The sequence below is a fragment of the Oryx dammah genome, unplaced genomic scaffold (genome assembly GCF_014754425.2).
Source record: "Oryx dammah isolate SB20612 unplaced genomic scaffold, SCBI_Odam_1.1 HiC_scaffold_5, whole genome shotgun sequence".
NCBI classification, from domain to species: domain Eukaryota; kingdom Metazoa; phylum Chordata; class Mammalia; order Artiodactyla; family Bovidae; genus Oryx; species Oryx dammah.
This window is the reverse complement of record NW_024070189.1, coordinates 70,102,591-70,122,929: the sequence shown is the minus strand read 5'-3', so window position 1 is coordinate 70,122,929 and position 20,339 is coordinate 70,102,591. Positions and strand designations below refer to the sequence as shown.

Here is a 20,339-nt window from a genome sequence, read left to right as displayed (position 1 = left end):
CAACCCACTCCAGTGTTCTTGCCTGGAGAATCCCAGGGACTGGAGAACCTGGTGGGCTGCTGTCCATGGGGTTACACAGAGTCAGACACGACTGAAGTGACTTAGCAGCAGCAGCAGCAGCAGCCACTGATTGTGGCTCGGCTGGTAAAGAATCCACCTGCAGTGTGGGAGACCTGGGTTCAATCCCTGGGTTGGGAAGATCCCCTGGCGAAGGGAAAGGCTACCCACTCCAGTATTCTGGCCTGGAGAATTCCATGGGCCATATAGTCCACGGGATCACAAAGAGTAGGACACAACCGAGCAACTTTCACTCACCACTGATTAGGATATAACTTTGCTATTTTCTATAACAGATTATTGTTTTTTAAAAGTTAAGACAAAACTCACATAGCATAAAGTTAACCATTTTAAAGTGAAAAATTAAGTGGCCTTTAGGGAATTTATAATGTTGGGCAGCCACCACTTTTACGGAGTTCCATCTAGTTCCAACATATTACCATTACTCCAAAAGGAAGTCCTGTGCCCATCAAGCAGTAGCTTCCCTTTCCTCCCTCGTCTCAGTCACCAATCTGCTTTCTGTCTCTATGGATTGACCTAATTTTGGTGTTTCACAGAAATAGAATCACACAACATGTGACCTCTTGTGTCTGGCTTCTTTCACTTACCAAAACGTTTTTGAGATTCATTCACTTCGCATCGTGTGTCAGTACTTCGCTCCTTTTACAGCTTAATAGTACTACAGTACTACGTTTGTATATACATACCACACTTCGTTTATCCGTATATTCCGTGATGATCATGTGGGCTGTTTCCACCTTCTGGCTATTGTCAGAAGTGCTGCTATGAACATAAGTGTAAGTGCGTGCATTGTTTGAATACTTTAAAATTCTTTTGGGTGTATATTTAGGAGTAGAATTGCTGGGTCATATAGTAACTCCATATTTAACAATTTGAAGACCCACCAAAATTTTCCACAGTGGCTGAACCAATTAACATTCCCACCAGCAGTGTATGAAGATCCATTCTCACTAACGGATCCTAATGGATGTGAAATGGTATCTCATTATGGGTTTGACTTGCATTTCCCTAATGACTAATGATGCTGAGCACCTTTCCATGTGCTTGCTGACTATCTGCATATCTTGTGTGAGGACATGTCTGTTCAAGCTGCTTGTCCATTTTTAAATTGGGTTGTTTGTCTACTGTTGAGCTATGAGTCCTTTACATATTTAGATACTATATCCTCATCATATATAAACTTTGCAAATATATTCTCATATAATAGATCCATTCTTGATCAGAATTCTAGCTGTCTCCAACTGAACCACAATATGAGAATGTGAAATGCACCCTGAAAACTGGAGGTAATGAGAGAGGTCCATGGCTTCATGCTGGCCTTCACATGAGTCTTTTGTTTTTCACACTAGTTTTTATTGAGATCTTTCTAGATGAATAGTAGGTTATTGTTACTCATGAATTTGACCTGGTTCTTTTTAGTTAATAGCAATCATATTCATTTTCCATTGTTGCATAACAGATTTCCACCAAATTAGAAGTTTTTAAAAACAAAAATTTACAGATGAACCTGGTTCTCTGCTCAGGGTCTCAAAAGGCTAAAATCAATGTGTCACTCAGTGCTTCTGCACCTCTGGGTCCTCTTTCAAGTTCATGTGGTTCCTTGTGGTCTGAGGCCTCCAGTCCTTGCTAACTGCTGGCTAGGGGCTGCTGCCAGTTCCTTGCCATGTGGTCCTGTCCACAAACCCTCTCATGCTTTAGGGAAGGGTCCAATCTTTTTTAAGGACTCACCTAATTAAATTAACTCAGACCCACCAAGGATAAAATTTTAAATTAACCCAGTTAACTGATTAGTAACTCAATCATAGGTTGAGTAACTCAGTCTTATCATCATAATCACAGGTTCTGCCTACACTCATGGGGAGGGAATTATACAAAGTATGTACAACAAGGAATGGTAAGCTTAGGAGCAATCTTAGAATTCTGCCTTCCAGAGTATTGCATCACATATAATTTTTTACTTTTGACAAATGTACTATGGTTATGTGGGATTTGCAAGTACTGCTAGTGGTAAAGAACCCACCTGCCAATGGAGGAGACATAAGAGATGTGGGTTCAGTCTCTGGGTTGGGAATACCCCTTGGAGGATGGCATGGCAACCCACTCCAGTATTCTTGCCTGGAGAATCCCATGCATGGACAGAGGAGCCTGGTGGGCTGCAGTCCATGGGGTTGCAGAGTCGGACACGACTAAAGTGACTTAGCATGCATGCACTGTGGTTATGTATTCACGTACAATGTTTCTGGTGGTGGTTTAGTTGCTAAGTTTTGTCCAACTCTTGTGATCCTGGGGACTGTAGCCTGCAACGTTCCTCTGTCCATGGGATTCTCCAGGCAAGAATACTGGAGTGGGTTGCCATTTCCTTCTCCAAGGGATCTTCCCGACCCAGGAATTGAACCTGGGTCTCCTACATTGCAGGCAGATGACCAACTGAGCTATGAGGGAAGTCCACAATATTTCTACATACGTTTAAAATTATTCTAAAAAATCTTTAAAGCTATATCACGGCTTTCTACTTCTAGGCAAGATGGAGTAGGAATGATTAGACTTACCCTCCTGCCTAAAACAATGTCAAAAATCCAAACAAGAACAACAACAACAAAAAATCCCACAAACAAAACATATGAAGCAATGGTTTTGAAGATATTGAGATAAAGCAAGGAAGGAGAATGGTCCTCAAAGACACAGAAAAAAAAAACTACTCTGGCTTCTTGCCTGGAAAGAGTTTTCTAGGCTGTGGCACAAGAAGAGATACAGGTGGAACCTGGCAGCTAGGAGTCCAGGGATACCAAAGTAGCTAGAGTTTGCAGAACAAAGGGCCTGGTAGGTGAGAGCTGCGGAGAAGGCAGTGGCACCCCACTCCAGTACTCTTGCCTGGAAAATCCCATGGATGGAGGAGCCTGGTAGGCTGCAGTCCATGCTAAGGGTCGGACACGACTGAGCGACTTCCCTTTCACTTTTCACTTTCATGCATTGGAGAAGGAAATGGCAACCCACTCCAGTGTTCTTGCCTGGAGAATCCCAGGGACGGGGGAGCCTGGTGGGCTGCCGTCTATGGGGTCGCACAGAGTCGGACACGACTGAAGCAACTTAGCAAGCAGCAGGTGAGAGCTGCACACAGAGAACCACGGAAGCCATCAAGCATCTTCACTGGGTATTCAGCAGAGGGCACATGTGTGTGAAGAGACAACCTGAGGCAAGGAAAGGATTAGAGGGAACAGTGTCCAGGTCTCATGCGGGGCTGGGAAGAGCACTGGTTATGACACTGAGCAGGGGACCAAGAAGGGTCCTGCCTCAGGGGTAAGGGATAATCAGCTCTACACTAAATATAGCTCTGATTCCACCTAATGGATCTTAAAAACAAACCCCCCAAAGATTAAACTATTTCCAAGTAACAACTATGACCTAACAAAGCTCATGAATATTGATAGAAAAATAAAACTCTCCAGCACCTAGAGAGGTAAAACTCATAATGTCTGGCATATAATAAGAAATTATCAGCAGGAAAAATAGGCCCCATAAGAAGGAGAAAAAATCAGTTAATTGAGAACGACCCACAACTGCCATAGTACACAAAGTCCTTACAACAAGGATTGGAACTGTGTGGTCTATGTTCAAAAAGTTAAGCAGAGACATCAAAGATATTAAACAACCTAAATGGAAATTCTAGAGATGAACACTATGATGTCTGAGATGGAAAACAGGTCAGAAAGGACTAATTGGAAGGAATGATGCTAAAGCTGAAACTCCAGTACTTTGGCCACCTCGTGCGAAGAGTTGACTCACTGGAAAAGACTCTGATGCTGGGAGGGATTGGAGGCAGGAGGAGAAGGGGACGACCGAGGATGAGATGGCTGGATGGTATCACCGACTCGATGGACATGAGTCTGAGTGAACTCCGGGAGTTGGTGATGGACAGGGAGGCCTGGAGTGCTGCAATTCATGGGGTTGCAAAGAGTCGGACACGACTGAGCGACTGAACTGAACTGAAACATTGCAGAGGAAAAGATTAGTAAACAGTAATAGAAACTACCCAAAATGAACACAGAGAGAAAGAATTATTTTAAAATTAAAGTATGTCAGTGAGCTTTTGGATTCAAGTGGCCTTATATGTATGTAATTGGAGTTCCACAAAGGAGAGGAGAAAAAAGCATCTGAAGAAGAAATGGCCAAGAAATTTTTCAAATTTTGAGGAAAACACACAGATTTAAGAATCTTAATAAAACTTAGGCAAAATAGACATGAAGGAAACTACACCAAGGCATAACATAATTTAATTGGTTAAAACCAGGGATAAAAAGAAAGTCTTAAAAGCACCTCCCAAAAAAGAGACATACTATATGAACAAATGAAACTTGCATATACTGCTGGTGGGAATGTAAAATAATAAGATGGTCTTGAACAAGAGTTTGGCAGTTTCTTAAAAAGTTAATCACACATCTATCAGACAATGAACCATTCTACTCCAAGGTATTTATACCCCAAAGAAATGTATACTCCATACAAAGACTTGTCCATGAATGTTCATAGCTGCTTTACTTGTAATAGCTTCCAACTGAAATAATCCAAATATCCACTCACAGGTGAAAGCAATAAAAAATTGTGGTTCAGTTCAGTCACTCAGTTGTGTCCAACTCTTTGTGATTCCATGAATTGCAGTACTCCAGGCCTCCCTGTCCATCACCAACTCCCAGAGTTCACTCAAACTCATGTCCATCGAGTCGGTGATGCCATCCAACCATCTTATCCTCTGTCGTCCTCTTCTCCTCCTGCCCTCAATCTTTCCCAGCATCAAGGTCTTTTCAAATGAGTCAGCTCTTTGCATCAGGTGGCCAAAGTACTGGAGTTTCAGCTTCAAGATCAGTCCTTCCAATGAACAACCAGGACTGATCTCCTTTAGGATGGACAAATCCATATAATAATAGTAACAGAAAAGAACGAACTAACAATGTATGCAAAAGTATCCAAGAAAGAGTCAATAATCATACTGAGTGAAAGAAACCAGATTCCTCTCCCCACCCCCAAAGAATGCATACTGTGTGATTCCATTCATATAAAAATCTTACAAAAAGGAAAACTAATCAATTGTGAAAAGAAATCAGCAATACCTGGGTGGCAGGTGGGAAAGAATGGAAGGGAGAGAATTCAAGGAAGAAAGAGGGAAAGTTTTGAGGGTCATGGGCTTGGGCGTGTTCACTATCTTGACTGTGGAGATGATCTCACAGGTGTATACATGTGTCAAAATGCAGCAAATTATACATTTCAAATATATGGAGTTCACTACATGTCACATATAACCTAACAAAAGCCAGAGGACAAGGATGCCTAGGTCCTTGGCTCCCACAGGCTTGGCTGGCTGGCGGGGCAGGAATCCTGGGCTCAGGAGGTATCCATTCACCATCCTCAGCCTCAGCTTCCACCACGGTGCCAGGTAAACATCCCGGCAGAGCCAGGTAAAGACAATGAGAACATCTAGCCCAACCCAGGCATTTGGCAGGAGCTCAGAAATTTTTCTCTAAAGAATGTGAGTTTAATGGGTGACTTCCATTGGCATGCTGAATGACTCTTATGAACCACATCGGCAAACATTTCCTTAAGGGTCCTTGTTCAGTCCCAAAATACATAAGTGTGTTTTGAAAGGTGTGGTCTGCAAATGAAATGCAAGTCTCCAGGAATTGTTAATTCATGTTCCCATTCATCATTTTTCAAAGACACACACACCACTTCCCATCAGAACCCCTCTCTAAGGTTTATTACACCAGCATGACAGAAAGAAATCCCACCAACTCTGTGAGCTGTGTGAGGGGGATGAACAATTTCCATCATGGCTTTGCTTTTTCGTTTTCCTTTTTGGCCACACTGTGTGCCTTGTGGAGTCTTTAGTTCCCCAACCAGGGAATGAACCCGGGCCCTTGGCAGTGAGAATGTGGAGTCCTAGCCACTGAACCGCCAGGGAATTCCCTCTATCATGGCTTCTGACGTGCTGAAAAGAGCACTCGGCTGCTCCCATGTGGGGCCTCCAAGCCTTCTCCACACCCCCGCACTGGGCTCCACCTGTTCTCGCTGACCCCTGCCCTTTTGATCCTGTCCTCAGGGCACATCTGGCATTTCTTGTGTCAAGTCTAATTAGATGGTGGTGGGTTGAATCGTGTCCCCTGCCAAAATTCATGTGTTGCGGTCCTAACCCCCCAGTCCTTGAGTGTGTCTACATTTGTGATGGGATTTTTAAAGAGATAATTAAGTTAAAATGAGGTTATTATAGTGGGCCCTGATCCAATATGACTGGTGTCCTTTTAAGGAGAGGAGATTCAGACATATATACACACAGAAGGAAGACCATGTGAGGACCAGGGAGAAGACGGCCATCCAAGGAGAGAGGCCCCAGGAAGAGCCAACCTGCTGACATGTGGATCTCAGACTTCTAGCCTTTAGGATGATGAGAAAAGAAACAGCTGTTCTTTCAGCCACCCTGACTGTGGTAATTTGTTAGGGCAGCACCAGTAGACTAAAACAGATGGGGTGCCCTCTCTTACCCCTGCCCCATTCCACTTCCCCACTATCCCCAAGTGCACGGAAGCGAGAGGAGGCAGGGAGTAGGCTGAAAGGACACTGACTGCCAGGCAGATTGAGACGTTTTCACCTTATGAGCCCACAGGTGATGAGAGGCATTGAGGGTTGTTGGGGGTGAGGGGAGGGAGACACCTTTGAGAATATTTAAGAAGAAGAATGGGAAGAATGATCAGTAGCCAGACCTGTCTGGAGCATGGACTCAGGGAGCACTAATTAAACAAAATCCCAGGAAGATATCAGCAGCAGAACCTGGATCAGCTGGGCTGAGTGATACTATGGTGCTTCTTTCAGCTCAACTCATTCACGGCCACTCCTAAGGTGTGAGCTTCGTCACAGGAGCTGGAAGGAGGAGGAGGCATTGTCCTCAGGAAGGATGTGACACTGATGTTAGCAGTCCTGGCAGCCCTGTAGCTAGGATTAGCCACGCGGGGAGTAGGTAAGGAGGGCAGTGCTGGCCCCTCACCACCTAGGGAAGTCCAGGGAAAGGGCCTTACTCCATGCTCACAGAAATGTAGTGAAGCAAGACACCATCACCCTTTTTCCAGAGAAGGAAGCTGAGGCTTGGAAAAGTTGACTAATTTGTCCCAGGACACTGTGGTCAGTTTAGAGGCAGCTCCAGGCTCAAACCCAGGTCTCCTAGCTCTGAAGCAATGGCTTGAGTTGTGCCAGGCTTCCAGGTGGGGCAACTTCTGTGGGGAAGCAAGAGGTTACATTGGTCTCGCCCTTCCCGCTTCCCTCCCAGCTCCCGTGTGCATATGTGTAGGAAAAAGGCAAGTTAGCCAAGATGGCGTGGCCATGCCCTCTTGCCCCACGTGCTCTTGCCGCATGTTTTGTGAATAGTGATTATGTAACAGCTGAGATGACTTATAGCACTGCACGTGTGATATGAGATACTTGCTTGGCCACAGGCTACTTTTGTTCTGTAAGCATATATCAGTTCCACCTGGAAAGCCCTGAGGATGTTATTTTAGGAGAGGTTATGTTATGAGAGGTCATGTTATGCCTGCTGCTAAGGCTGCTTTGCCAGCCCAGAGAAAATAAACATGCCTGCAGTTCCTATGGCTCTTCGAGTTTTCTTCCAGCTTCCCTGTTCTCACCTTGTCTACCCTGGGTTCAGCGAACAGTGCGCACAGTGAGATATAGCAAGACAATTGGCGTAGTAGGCATGATCGGCGAGACAACATAACATCTGCATATGTGTATACACATGCTCATACGTCCCCCCCCACATGCACACGTTCACATTCATGTACATGCTTAGACACACATGTGCACTCACAGGTATACACACACAGGCAGCATGCTCACACGTGTGCACACTTGCTCATACACACATACACACCCATACGCATGCACACTCTCAGGCTCTCCCAGTCCTTGCACTGGCTCACCCTCACACACACACACACACACACACACACACACACACACACACACACTAATCCCAGTGCTGTGTGAACTTGTCCTTCATTCATCTGAACCAAAAGATGGGTGTGAACACAAGATGCTAACGGCCCATACATCACACAAAAAGGCAGAGTTAAGTAAATGGACAGACCCTGGTTTTTGTGTGATGATCCTCCTTGGAGGCCCAGGTTAAGTATTGATAGATTTTATTTAAATTGTCTTCTGAAAACACCAGAATTCTAACTACTTTATCGTTTATTTCACAACGCAAAGTTGGAAGCAAATTCTGTTTTAAAAGTTCACATTACCTATTGGAAGGTAGTCCCACGTCCCCGATTTTGTGGCTACATCAGAAAAACAAAGGTTTTCTCATTTACCAATATGAATCGAAACAGATATGTGCAAGGCCTCTTAACTCATTAGTTTAATCATGAGCATTTGGAGTACTTGTGCCATACTGCACATTCATGAAAGCAGACTAACTTATTAATTAAAGCAAACTTACTGGGTGTTTGAGAGCCCTTTCACAATGAAAATCCATCTAATAATTTTCATGAATAATTATATTTTTATTGTGATCAAAAGTGAAATTTTTAATTTAAATGGAAAAATCTCATTTTGCTCAAATGAGAGACTGAAAAAAATGGGGGAATGAAACTAATGCAGTCTGCTTTTCTTCAACAACCAAGTCACATTTCACATCACTGACTCAGAGACTGGACATGTTGACATCTTTTTCTCTTCTGTGTGTCCTTAACAGGATGGCAGAACCCCAGTGGTAAAAAGATCTTAAGATCGTGCTTGTAACCACAGGACCTCCTGTCCAATTAGCAGACAAAGACATTCCTTCTGGATTCAGTCAAAGAAAGTATTCCAACAAAAAGAACCATTTTCAGGATGTATACAATGTGTTCAGCTCTTTAGATATATCAACTGGTTTAATCCCCACAGAAACCTTATGAAGCAAATACAGTAATCCCCATTTAGTAGATGAGCAAACTGAGGTTTAGAAAAAAAACAACCATTTACCCAAATCTGCACATCTGGGAGGGCATCCCTGGTGGCTCAGTGGTAAGGTATCTGCTTGCCAAAGCAGGAGACACAGGTTTGATCCTCCGCAGGAAGACTCCCGGGAGAGGGAAACGGCAACCCATTCCAATATTTTTGCACGGGAAATCCTGTGATCAGAGGAGCCTGATGGGCTACAGTCCACGGGGTTGCAAAAGAGTTGGATGCAACTCAGCGGCTAAACACCACCACCACCACAGCTGGGAAATGGCAGAACTCAGAGGTGAACCCAGTTCTGCTTAAAGCTAAAGTACTCCCTGCTGCTCTCCACATCAAGCACCTGCAGAGGAGGTCACACTGACTGGAAAAGCTAAGGTATCGTTTCCCTGGGGGGCTGCTGTGAGGCTGCAGAGCTGGGAGTCCGTCAGGTCATCCAGGCTTGGGTGTACACTGCCACCCCCACCTGGAGTTGGTCACTGCCCCTTCTGGGAGACTGAAGCCTGTCTAGCAGGGCTAGGGATGGGGCTGTTAAGAAATACCACAAGAACGAATATGTGAACCTCTGTCCAAGGTGTACACCGGAAGGCCCTTAACCATTTCCCCTGTAGCCTCCAGGAGTACATAGACATGCCTTTCTTTAAAACTATATCTGCAAGGAATTCTCTGGCAGTCCAGTGGTTAGGACTCTGAGCTTTCATCACTGAGGGTCTAGGTTCAATCCCTGGTCAGGGAACTAAGATCCCACAAGTCACGCAGTATGGCCAAAAATAAATAAATAATGTCTGTTTAGTCACTCAGTTGTGTCCGACTCTTTGCAATCCCAGGGACTGTAGCCCACCAAGCTTCTCGGTTCATGGGATTCTCCAGGGAAGAATACTGGAGTGGGTTGCCATGCCCTCCTCCAGGAGATCTTCCCGACCCAGGGATCAAACCTAGGTCTTCCGCATTGCAGCTGGATTCTTTACCATCTGAGCCAAAATAAATAATAAGATAAAATAAAATCTGGTAGGGCAGACATAGTATTTTTTTTTAAATTATATCTGCAAACTTATTTTTTTTCTCCCAATGGTTGGTGCTTAGTACTGAAATATGTTTCCAGATATGATGAAGGGCTGCTTTCTAAATGCCTGTGTCAACAAAGATTAATCCTGATCCTACACATGGAGAAATCAATTGGAGAAGAGCTGGAGGTCGTGTGTGGCCTATGGAGAAGTTTACCAAACACTGTTACATTTGTTCACAGAATTAGAAATTGCATCGCAAACGGAGTGCAGTGCCCGGCTCCGCACAATACTGCTTAAGGAGGATTCTGCACCAAATCAACAAATGAGCCTAATTCTGAAATGAAATGTTCAGAGTTCTTCCAAATCTTATTTTCAGACTTCTTTATCACTTGCTTTTTGCTTTGGCTTTCAACAACAACAGACGTAACTGACATAAAAGCTCAACTGAAAGACAGATTGAATCCACTTTTCCCATCATAAAGCTTGAAGCCTGATTTAACAATTTGATTTAAATTTGATATAACAAAATCATTTGATTTAACAAAATGATTTAACAGTTTGGGAATTCCACAGGAGGATAAACATGTACATCATGAACAAACTTGGACATTCCAAAATCAAGACAAAATACAAAGCCCTAAAAATAATCCTCTTTAGGCAGTTGCTCTACATCATAAAAAATAATAGAAATAAGACGCCTTCCCCACAAAACCATCAGCTGTACTGTACCAACAAAGGTGTGGACTGGCCTAGAAATCATGTTAATAGAGGGATATAGATTCCACCTATGAAATCCTATGTGGTCATGAAACATGACCACAAGGACTGCACAGCACTTGGAAAAATGTTTTTGATAAAAAGGTTAAAATACACAGAGGCAAGGTGTAAATAGCTTGCACACTTAGAGATATATGAATCTGTACATCCATACAAAGACTGGAGAAAGTCATGCAAAAGTTTACATAGCCCTTGTTTTAGGGTGATGGGATCATCAATAATATTAACCATGTTAGACTAGCATAAATCTTGGTTATTTAAATTTAAAAAAAAAAAAGGAGGAAGGGGAAGGGTTGCCAAGCAGGCATGCTAATTCCCAACACTGGGTCTAACATCCTAAAGGAGGATGAGTTGAGAAGCTCCTGAGCAAAGAGAAAAGGGTTTGAAAGAACTATGTCTCCCATCAACACCTAACAATGCCTAGTTGGGGGTCAGGAGTCAGAATTCTAAGGGAAAAAGGGGAAATGTATAGAATTTGTGGTGAAAGAGAAGGCTCCTTGAAGGTACAGGATTACACCAAAGCTCTGTGGGGCCTTGTTACTTAAGAACAGTGAGATCCAAGGCTCAGAGTTCACCCTGGGCTGCACAGAATATTCTGTCCAGCCCTCCCTTCTCTCCCTGAATCACCATGGCCCCTCCCCACAGGTTGAGCAGTGCTCTTAGCCCCACCTCACGAGTAGAGAACTGAGGTTCTGGAGCAGCCTGGGCCACATAGCCAGCAGGTGGTAGAGGCTGCTATAAACTGAATGTGTGTGCCCCTTACTCCCTGCAATTCATGTGTTGAAACCCAATCCCCAATATGATGGTATTAGGAGATGGGGGCTTTGAGGGGGTTAGGACATGGGAGTGGAGCCCTTACAAATGGAATTAGTATGCTCATAAAAGAGACGCCAGCATCCCAGGTTGCTCAGTGGTAAAGAATCAGCCTGCCAACACAGAAGACGTAGCTTCCATTCCTGAGTCGGGAAGATCCCCTGGAGAAGGAAATGGCAACCCACTGCAGTATTCTTGCCTGGAGAATCCCATGGACAGAGGAGACTGGCGGGCTACAGTCTATGGGGTCACAAAGAGTCAGACACAACTTATTGACTGAAAACAAAAAAAGAGACCCCAGAGAGCTCCCTCAACGCTTCTGTCTGCCCTATGAAGACAGAGCGAGAAGACAGCTATCTATGAACCAGGAAGCAGGTCCTCACCAGACACCAAATCTGCTGATACCTTGATTCTGGACTTCCTAGCCTCCTTAACTGTGAGAAATAAGTATCTGTTGTTTAAGCCATCCAGTTTTGTAACAGCAGCTTGAACAGATGAAAGACAGTGGACTTCTGATTTCTTGCCCAGAGTACCTCCTCTTCAGACTCAGGCCCCTCAAGGCTACCATCACCCACAGCACCAGGCAAAGCTGAGCAACCTCCTGGCCTCACTGCTTCAGGTCACCAAGACTCAGGGCACCCCAACACTCCTCAGCCAGGGCAGAGAGCAGCTTCCTTCCTCACAAGTACACTCTTATGGGGAGAACAATCCCAGGGAAGCAGATGGAAGTGGGCTGAGGAAGGTGGGTCCTGGGAGCAGGTGGTCCTGACTGCCCTCGGCTGGACATGAAACTCATACAAAGGGTGGAGAAGACACACCCTCCCTTATCACTCCTCCTGCCAAAGACTTCTGCTGCCCTGAGAGAGCCTAGGCCTGGCCTGTGTGCCCAGAACAGGTCATGTGCTTCCTCTTAGTGACATTTCTCCCTTGTAAAACAAGGGCAATAGCTTCTGTCTTCCAAAACTCATGATGGTGTTGTGGGGAAGTTTTAAGATTTAAAGTTATCCTATAACTCGCTAAGCTCACATTTTGTGAGTATACTATATTCAGAGAAATACAGATTTTGATACAACCACAGATAAACCCCAATTTATCAATATACATAAACTCCTATAGAATAAGTATCTACCAACCTACAGCCTATCCCATTTGATCAAAAATCCTTTAGCTGGATGTCAAGTAATTGAGGAAGAATTTCTGCAGTATGTGGCTCCAGCTTGTGGCCCAAGCCCCTCTCTTGTTATTCCTTGGATGATCATCTGCTTGATTTGACTGGCCCCACGGCTTCTTCCTCTTCTTCTAATAACAACACTCCAAATTGTCCTTTAGGGACCATCCTCCACCCCCAGTCCTTTCAGCTCCAGTGGGGTACACACAGATGTGCACAGGTGCACGATCCAACCCCCACCCCCAGACCCTGTGATCGGAGACGCTGCCTGGCTCATCTCAGTGACCAGCTGAGACAAACCATATTGACCACTGGAGTGATTCAGGAGAACTATTGGGAAAGAGAAACTCTAACACTGAGGGTATGGACTTGGAGCTGCTGGCAGCTGCTCTGCCATTTCATGGAAGAGTAAGGGGATCTTTGACAAATATAGAACCAACACAAAGAAACACAAAATCAAGGCACCTCTAACTGTGCCTGAGCAGACATTTCCCCGGACATTTCAGTTACTCAAGCCAATGAATTCCCCTTTTAATTAAGCCAGTGAGAGTTGGGGTCCTGTCGCATTGCTATTTGATAGAATAAGGATCCAAAGACAACTAGAAATATGGAACCTAATGAGATGATGCTCAATAAAGGTAAAGAAACATCCTGCTCTGGGATCATGATTGTAACTGTACACACTTTAGAAGGGGATTTGGAGGTCACGGTGAGATATGGATGTTAAAAAAAACCAAGGGGGCCTGTAGTTGGGGCTGGGGTGAGGAGGGGAAGCAGCGCTGTCTGGGCACATCTGATGGGTACAAGGCACCACATGTGGATTCAGGTCTACTGATCTCCTCGGTCCTCAGAGCAGCTAGGACAGCTCCATCCAGCCCGAGGAATCTCTTCCACTTACTGCACGGTAATATGCAGGTGTCATCATTTTTTGTGTGTACCATGATGTGGAAAGAGTTGGAAAGCAGGACCCTAGAGTGCCATCCCCAGCCACGCCAACCAGTCATTTTGGGATCAGAACAGGAAGCGCGTAAGGGTTCAAGATCATAAACTACAAAGCATAGGATTGTGCCAGAGAGAATCCCAAACAATCAACCTTGTCTTTGACTATGGCTAGAGGCAGAGCTGGAAAGCAGGACATTGAAGGAAACAGAAATTTCACAGCTGGAGAGTGTTCCCAAAGTGTGCAGCAGTGAAGAGGATATGGTTATGAGAACTGTGGCACCACAGTTTGATGATTTTCCCCTCCTCTACCCCCACTCTTGTCCTCCTAGTAGGGCAACATTCTAGGGCACCCATCTGCCACTGTTAGTTGCTTCCTAATAGCCATTCCTAGGCTCCATTCCACACAAAGCTACAATTTTCTTCCACTGTTAACATGCCCAGACTCAGAGGATGTACCAAACTCAGCCAGAGTCTCCTGTGGCAAGCCCATTACCCTTGACAGGATGATGGTGGTCACTGGTCTGATTCTGGCTGGTGGCTATAAGGACATTTCCCTGACTCAAATAAAGGAGAAAGCCTCTCGAGAAGATGGCTTTTTCTTGCCCTCTTCCCTTCTACCTTGGCTATTCTTTTGTGAAGACACATCCTTAGGGCTGCAGCAGCCATCTTGCGGCCATGAGAATGGCAGATAATAATCTGGAACCCAGTCATGGCCAAGTCATGGAACAGACCCCAGGTCTGCAGCCTGCCTTTCAGGCTTCTCTGGTTGTGCAAGCAAATTCAACAACTGTATTGTTTAAGGGATCACACTTGGGTATATTTTGATGAAAGTGAAAGTCGCTCAGTTGTGTCCAACTCTTTTCGACCCCCATGGACTATACAGTCCATGGAATTCTCCAGGCCACAATACTGTAGTGGGTAGTCTTTCCCTTCTCCAGGGGGTCTTCCCAACCCAGGGATCGAACTCATGTCTCCCACACTGGAGGCGGATTCTTTACCAGCTGAGCCACAAGGGTATTCTGGTACTTGCCATCAAAAGGCTTACTGACCAACACTTTACATTACCTAATTTGCACATCACTGCATAGGTAGTTGTGGCCATCATATTAGGAAAGAGGAAGTTGGAGCTCAGGAAGTTGAAGAGGTTAGATGCCAGGACTAGTAAATTGTGGGACTGAAATCCCATTTATCATCTACCCTTCTCTGCCTGCTGGTATAAATTCATTCAGCTTACAGATCCCCAGCGTCAGGAGTGATACTATAAATCTTTAAAGCCAATGCATAAAAGTCCTATTCAACAATTTCAAAATACGTTGTGAAAGGAATACCCTGACAGTTGGCTTGTTCTAAACATGCTGCTGTTATTTTAAAGCTCTCCTAAACTGTTGCAAAAAGAAAACAAAAAAAAGTGGAGAGATAAAGTGAACATGCCAGGAAGTAAGTGGAAAGAAACTTTTTTTGGTTTGAAAACCAGGAAATGTCAAGGAAATAAATGTAGCTATGATTTATACAGCATTTCCAGTATGCCACAGAGCAATCCTGACAAGTGATAAGCTGCCACAGAGGCCAAAAAAGCTCCATTTGATTCTAGGTTTTATGCTAACTTAACTAATATATATACATATATATATATATATGTATAGTTGATGGTAGTGAAGGAAAGGGCTTGAATTTTACCCTGAATCTTCGGGTTTTTCTTATTTTCAAACTGATTGGTCCGAACAAGGGAAGACCAATAGCCAACAACAAATCCATTGTAAGCTGGAAATAGTTTCCTTTAATACTAAATGTTTCTTTAATCCTTGCATTCAAATTTTTTACTGTGGTATAGCAGCAGCTGTTTTATTTACTCTAAAATTTAAGCTTTTGTAATACTTTATAGGTATAACTAATGGGGAGGTTTGATTACTGAGGCAAGCTATTTAAAGCACTTAAAAAGCATCATATCAGATGCTTGTTTTGCATTTATATTCAGGGGTCATACTGAAGATACATTGTTAAGGACTCTTGCTCCAAAGTCTTGCTTATTTTCTGAAAACCATTTATTTCATACCATGGGAAGGGTCTTTAATAATCATGAGTTATCATGAATATTCTTTTTTGTAGCTTCTGTATTTATGTTATCAGGCACATTGATCAGTCCCAAAGAAGTTATTTCAGGGTTCCGTTCCCAAGGGAACAAAGACAGTGGGTTCCATGTTAACAGTGGCTTTTGTAGGCTTATTTTTATTTTTCTGACATGAAAGTTGTGTATAGTTGGCAAGGATTTCTCTTCTCTGAAAACAAGCTTGTTGGTAAAAGGACAAGCTGCAGGCACCCTCACATACACAACCACTTCAGCACAGGCTGAAAGGATGCTTCCTGAGAACAATTAGAACTGAAAAATATGTTCAAGTACAAATGTGCTTTCTTTAAGAGATTTTTCAGTTCATCATTTATTTGTCTTTCATACTGAATAGTTTTTTTTTTTAAGTTATATTCAGATCTATTTAAAGCCAATTACCAACTCCCACTACTGCACTTCCCACAGTCCCCTCATCTCAGCCAGGGGCTCTCAGGGTCACTGTCCAGGCTGTGTACATTTCCCATCCAGCGACATCTGTGAGCAGAATGGCTAGAAGGAACAGCCTGGTGCCCTGGGAAAGAGGTGCCTTTTCACAGGGACACACAAACAGCCAGAAGCTCAACCCTGACATAGTATGGCATCTCAGACTCTCCAAGTAGAGACTCCTCCACATCAAGTCTGGTTAGCTGAGATGCATTTTATGCTAAAGGTATAGCCTTCAGAATGGAACAGCAAATTTCAAGTGAAAATCCCAGGATCTGACATTTTCCTTCACCTTACTATTGAAGAAGAGAAAAGGGGCTGGTGGTGGAGAGAGACAGAGATGGAATACTCTGCCCAGTAACTCCTTGGAAGCAGGATGAAGCAACTGCAGTCTCTCCTATGATCTGTGTAGTTCAGGACTTAATCCACACTTCTCAGCGGTGGCTGCTTTCCTAGGACCCTCCTCCCTGTTGGAATGGACACAATTTGCAAGTTCCTCATAAAAAGTTTTACCGGGATTTCTGATGTACTCAATCAAACTTAGTAGTTTATTTTTTTCTAAGTAAGAGGGGCCCCCTATTCAAAAGAACAGCCATGATTATTGCATTAACAGGTAGAAATTTTGCTAGCCTTCCATAAATCAGTTCAACACTCTAGTCTCTAAGGATTTGCCAAAAAATAATGGGCTGCAACTATGAAACCAATACCAGGAGTTGCCGGCAGTGCTCCAGAAAGATTTCTGAAGTCTACAGGCACTTTCAGGAGGAACGTAGAAAATCATTTCACGAAGCAGCAATTTTGTCCAAAACCAAGATAGAAGAGATATAATACTGGCTTAAAATGTCTAAGAAATAGGTATGGTGATCAAGAAGGCATGCTGCAGTCTTCTGCTCCCTTTAAAGAACTCAAATCAACTCAACAATGGATACACAGCTCATTACTAAAGATCACAGATGAGCACAATTCAGGGGACTCCACAGTAACAAGCCTACCCTTCCTCTCCTCTACCTTGAAACGCTGTAGTGCTTTTCACACTATGGTTAAGGACGTCCTTTGAGGGCTTCCCTGGTGGCTCAGATGGTAAAGAATCTGCCTGTACTGCGGGAGACCAGAGTTCAATCCCTGGGTGGGGAAGATGCCCTGGAGAAGGACATGGCAACCCACTCCAGTATTCTTGACTGGGAAATCTCAAGGACAGAGGAGCCTAGAAGACTACAGTCCATGGGGTCCCAAAGAGTGGGAGAGGGCTGAGCGACTAACCCTTTGGGGAGTATGCTGGGGATCTCCGGTTAGCCGCCTTTCCTAGGAAGTGGAGGATGGCTCAGGCAAGGGAGCATAGCACAGCCAGGGGTGTGCCAGCCAGTCTACCACCACCATTCTGTTGGGAGGTGTCCCGCTGCACAGAAGGTGGAGGTTTTGATCAACATGATGGGTGCAAGTTTGAAGTCCCAAATGTGGCTTCTGCTTTGAAGAGGTATAACAGCAACCTTAACAGAAGTGTCTCATGACACTTCTAGCAAGGAAACTCAAGATCTGCTGCGTCCACAATGCCCAGGTGGCATCGCCCACGTGGAGTCAACGCAAACTAGAATCTGGGTTTTCTGGCCCTGTTTTTTCTTCCCCTCACCCTGCCAAGCTGATGTTTGCGTCCCCAAGTCTCCGTCGCGCTGAGTGTGCACGGAGCCCAAGGAGACCGAGGCACAGCATAGCACCCCCAAGATGGAGCTGCTCCGAAACACTTTCCTGACGGTTCAGAGGGTGGACAGGGCAGGCTGAATTGACCATGTCCCTCCAAGGACCCTGGCCCGGGTCTGACAGAGGTTTCCCGCCACCAAGAATCCTCTGGTCTGCTGGAGGCCCCACACCTCTGCAAGTATATCAGCATTGGGGACAGCAGCTGCTACCAGTGACAAGAGTCATCAGACCCCTCCTGAAAGAGCTCCTTCATTATCCCGGCACAGGTAAGAGGGCAGGCGCTTAACGCAGGCGGGAAGCCACCGGTCCAAGCGCGCACACCCGTGGAAACTCGCCCCTAAATCTGTTACTTCAAAGTCCGCAGTCTTTCCTCTTCCTCCCCCTGCTTGTCCCCGAAACAGTCCTTCTAAGCTTGTTTTTCCCGCAAGCCGACCCTGAGGCTGGGGCGGGAACTGTAGGACCGATCGCTCGGCCGCCTGCACCCCAGCCTCCACCGCCTCCGACCCCTCCCCGTGCAGCCTGCCGGGACGCACTCGGGCGCTCTCCGCTGGCGGGCCACCCCTCCCCAGCGCCACAGCTCCCGGCGCACGGACACTCCCCGCTCCCCACGCCGCGCCTTACCTCACGCAGCAGGCGCTCCAGCCGCGGCTCGGCCCAGGCGGCCAAGGCGTCGGGAGTCCCCGCGCGCCGCAGCAGCTCCCGCTCTTCCTCGAGGGCCGCCACCCGGCCCTGCAGCGCGGCCGTCTGGACGCCCAGCAGTAGGCAGGCGACCGCCGAGCTCGCGGAGAGCAGCAGGCACAGCGCGCTCACCGCCCAGGCCCGCGCTCCAGTCGCGGGGCTCACCGGTCCGCCGCCGCCGCCAGCCGGGTCTCCGTTCCGCTCGTCCTCGCAGGCGCGCCGGCCTGGACTCATGGCGCGCTCGTCGAGCGTGAGCTCTCGGAGCCGGCGGTGCACAGAGACCGGGGACGCAGGCTGAGCGTGTGGGAGCGGTCGGGAGAGCCCGAGGCACGAGGTCGGCCGGGCGCGGGGCTCGGCCTCTGGGCAGCTGCTGGACCGCGGCGCACACCCCCTTCCCCGCTGCCAGCTCCTCCACAGCGGCCACTTTGGGCAGTTTCCTCTATGCAAATAGATCCTGCCAGAAAAGGAGCCGGGACCCACCCAGGGGAGGAGCGGCCCCGGCGGCCCGGCGAGGCGAGGGGGCGGGAGCGGGAAGGAAGCCCGCTGCTCTGAGCACCCCCCGAGCGCGCCCGGCGAGCCCAGACCACTCAGCACTCACCTCTGCCCTTACCTGCCCTCGGCGCCGGGCTGCACCCACTGCCGCTCCTGCACCCCTGCGACTCCCCAGCCCGAGTTCCAGCTTCAAAATCCCAAGAGGTCTGAGGTGCACCCAGAGGCTGAGAGCGCCTTCTGCAGCCACCGCTGGCTGCGGCATCACTCATTTCTTGGGAAGACTCCCCTCAACTTGTGAATTAACCTTTCTGACACTTTTTTTAAGAGTTCAAAACTTCAAACCCTAGGGCCAGCTTAGTGAATCGTTTCTGGATGGTGCCCTAGCGCCGTTTGGTGGCGGAAACGGACCTCTTGTGCAGTCACACAGACGCAGTTAATCGGGATTGCGTCTTGCAGAGTGAGTCTAAGAATCTTTAATACTCTCACCATTTATTATGTGCTAGACAATTGTAATAAGTCTTACAATTACTGACCTAGGTAAAGGCTTTCCTTTGAGAAAATTTCGCAGAGTCGGACACGACTGAACCGACTTAACAACAAGTGCAAAAGATAGGGGGAAAGAACTCCAACTTGTGATGAGCTGATAGCTTCATTCTGTAATGGAAGCACAAGAAAGTGTTAGTCGCTCAGTCGTGTCGGACTCTGCGGTCCCACGGACTGGCAGCCCTCCAGGTTCCTCTGTCCATGGAATTCTCCAGGCAAGAATACTGGGGTGGGTTGCCATGTCCTTCTCCAGGGGTTCTTCCCCACCCAGGGATTGAACCCGGGTCTCCAGCATTGCTGGCAGATTCTTTACCATCTGAGCCACCAGTGAAGCCCAGTGGAAACACAATATGGCCAAAAATATTCATCTAGTATGTACCACATTTAAGCTATACTGTGATTCTGTATATTCTTTAACAAGTGGTTAAAGTAGGAAAACCTGAGTGATAATCAAGCGGCTGGTACAGTCTTTTTTTAAGAAAGGGGGGCAAGACTGAAGTCAGGCGCATTCTCTGCTGGCTCAAATTCCTACTTGGCATATTATATCCTAAAATTGGTCCTACATAGTCTCCCACTAACTCCAGTAATAGTCAAATAAAAACAACAGACCAACTTGGAT

The 20,339-nt window shown here is 46.1% G+C and overlaps 1 protein-coding gene across 1 annotated transcript in view; it reads right to left on the bottom strand.

Moving 5' to 3' along the window:
* COL23A1 (collagen type XXIII alpha 1 chain) overlaps positions 1 to 19,439 on the bottom strand; it is a 386,765-nt gene extending 367,326 nt beyond the window's left edge. Inside the window, exons 1-2 of the mRNA XM_040241597.1 lie at positions 19,296 to 19,439; positions 18,629 to 18,979 (exon numbers count right to left, since the gene is read on the bottom strand). Coding sequence (XP_040097531.1) covers positions 18,629 to 18,979; positions 19,296 to 19,439 — 495 coding nt within the window. The remainder of the gene's footprint in view (positions 1 to 18,628; positions 18,980 to 19,295) is intronic.
* Between the last annotated feature and the right edge of the window lie 900 nt (positions 19,440 to 20,339).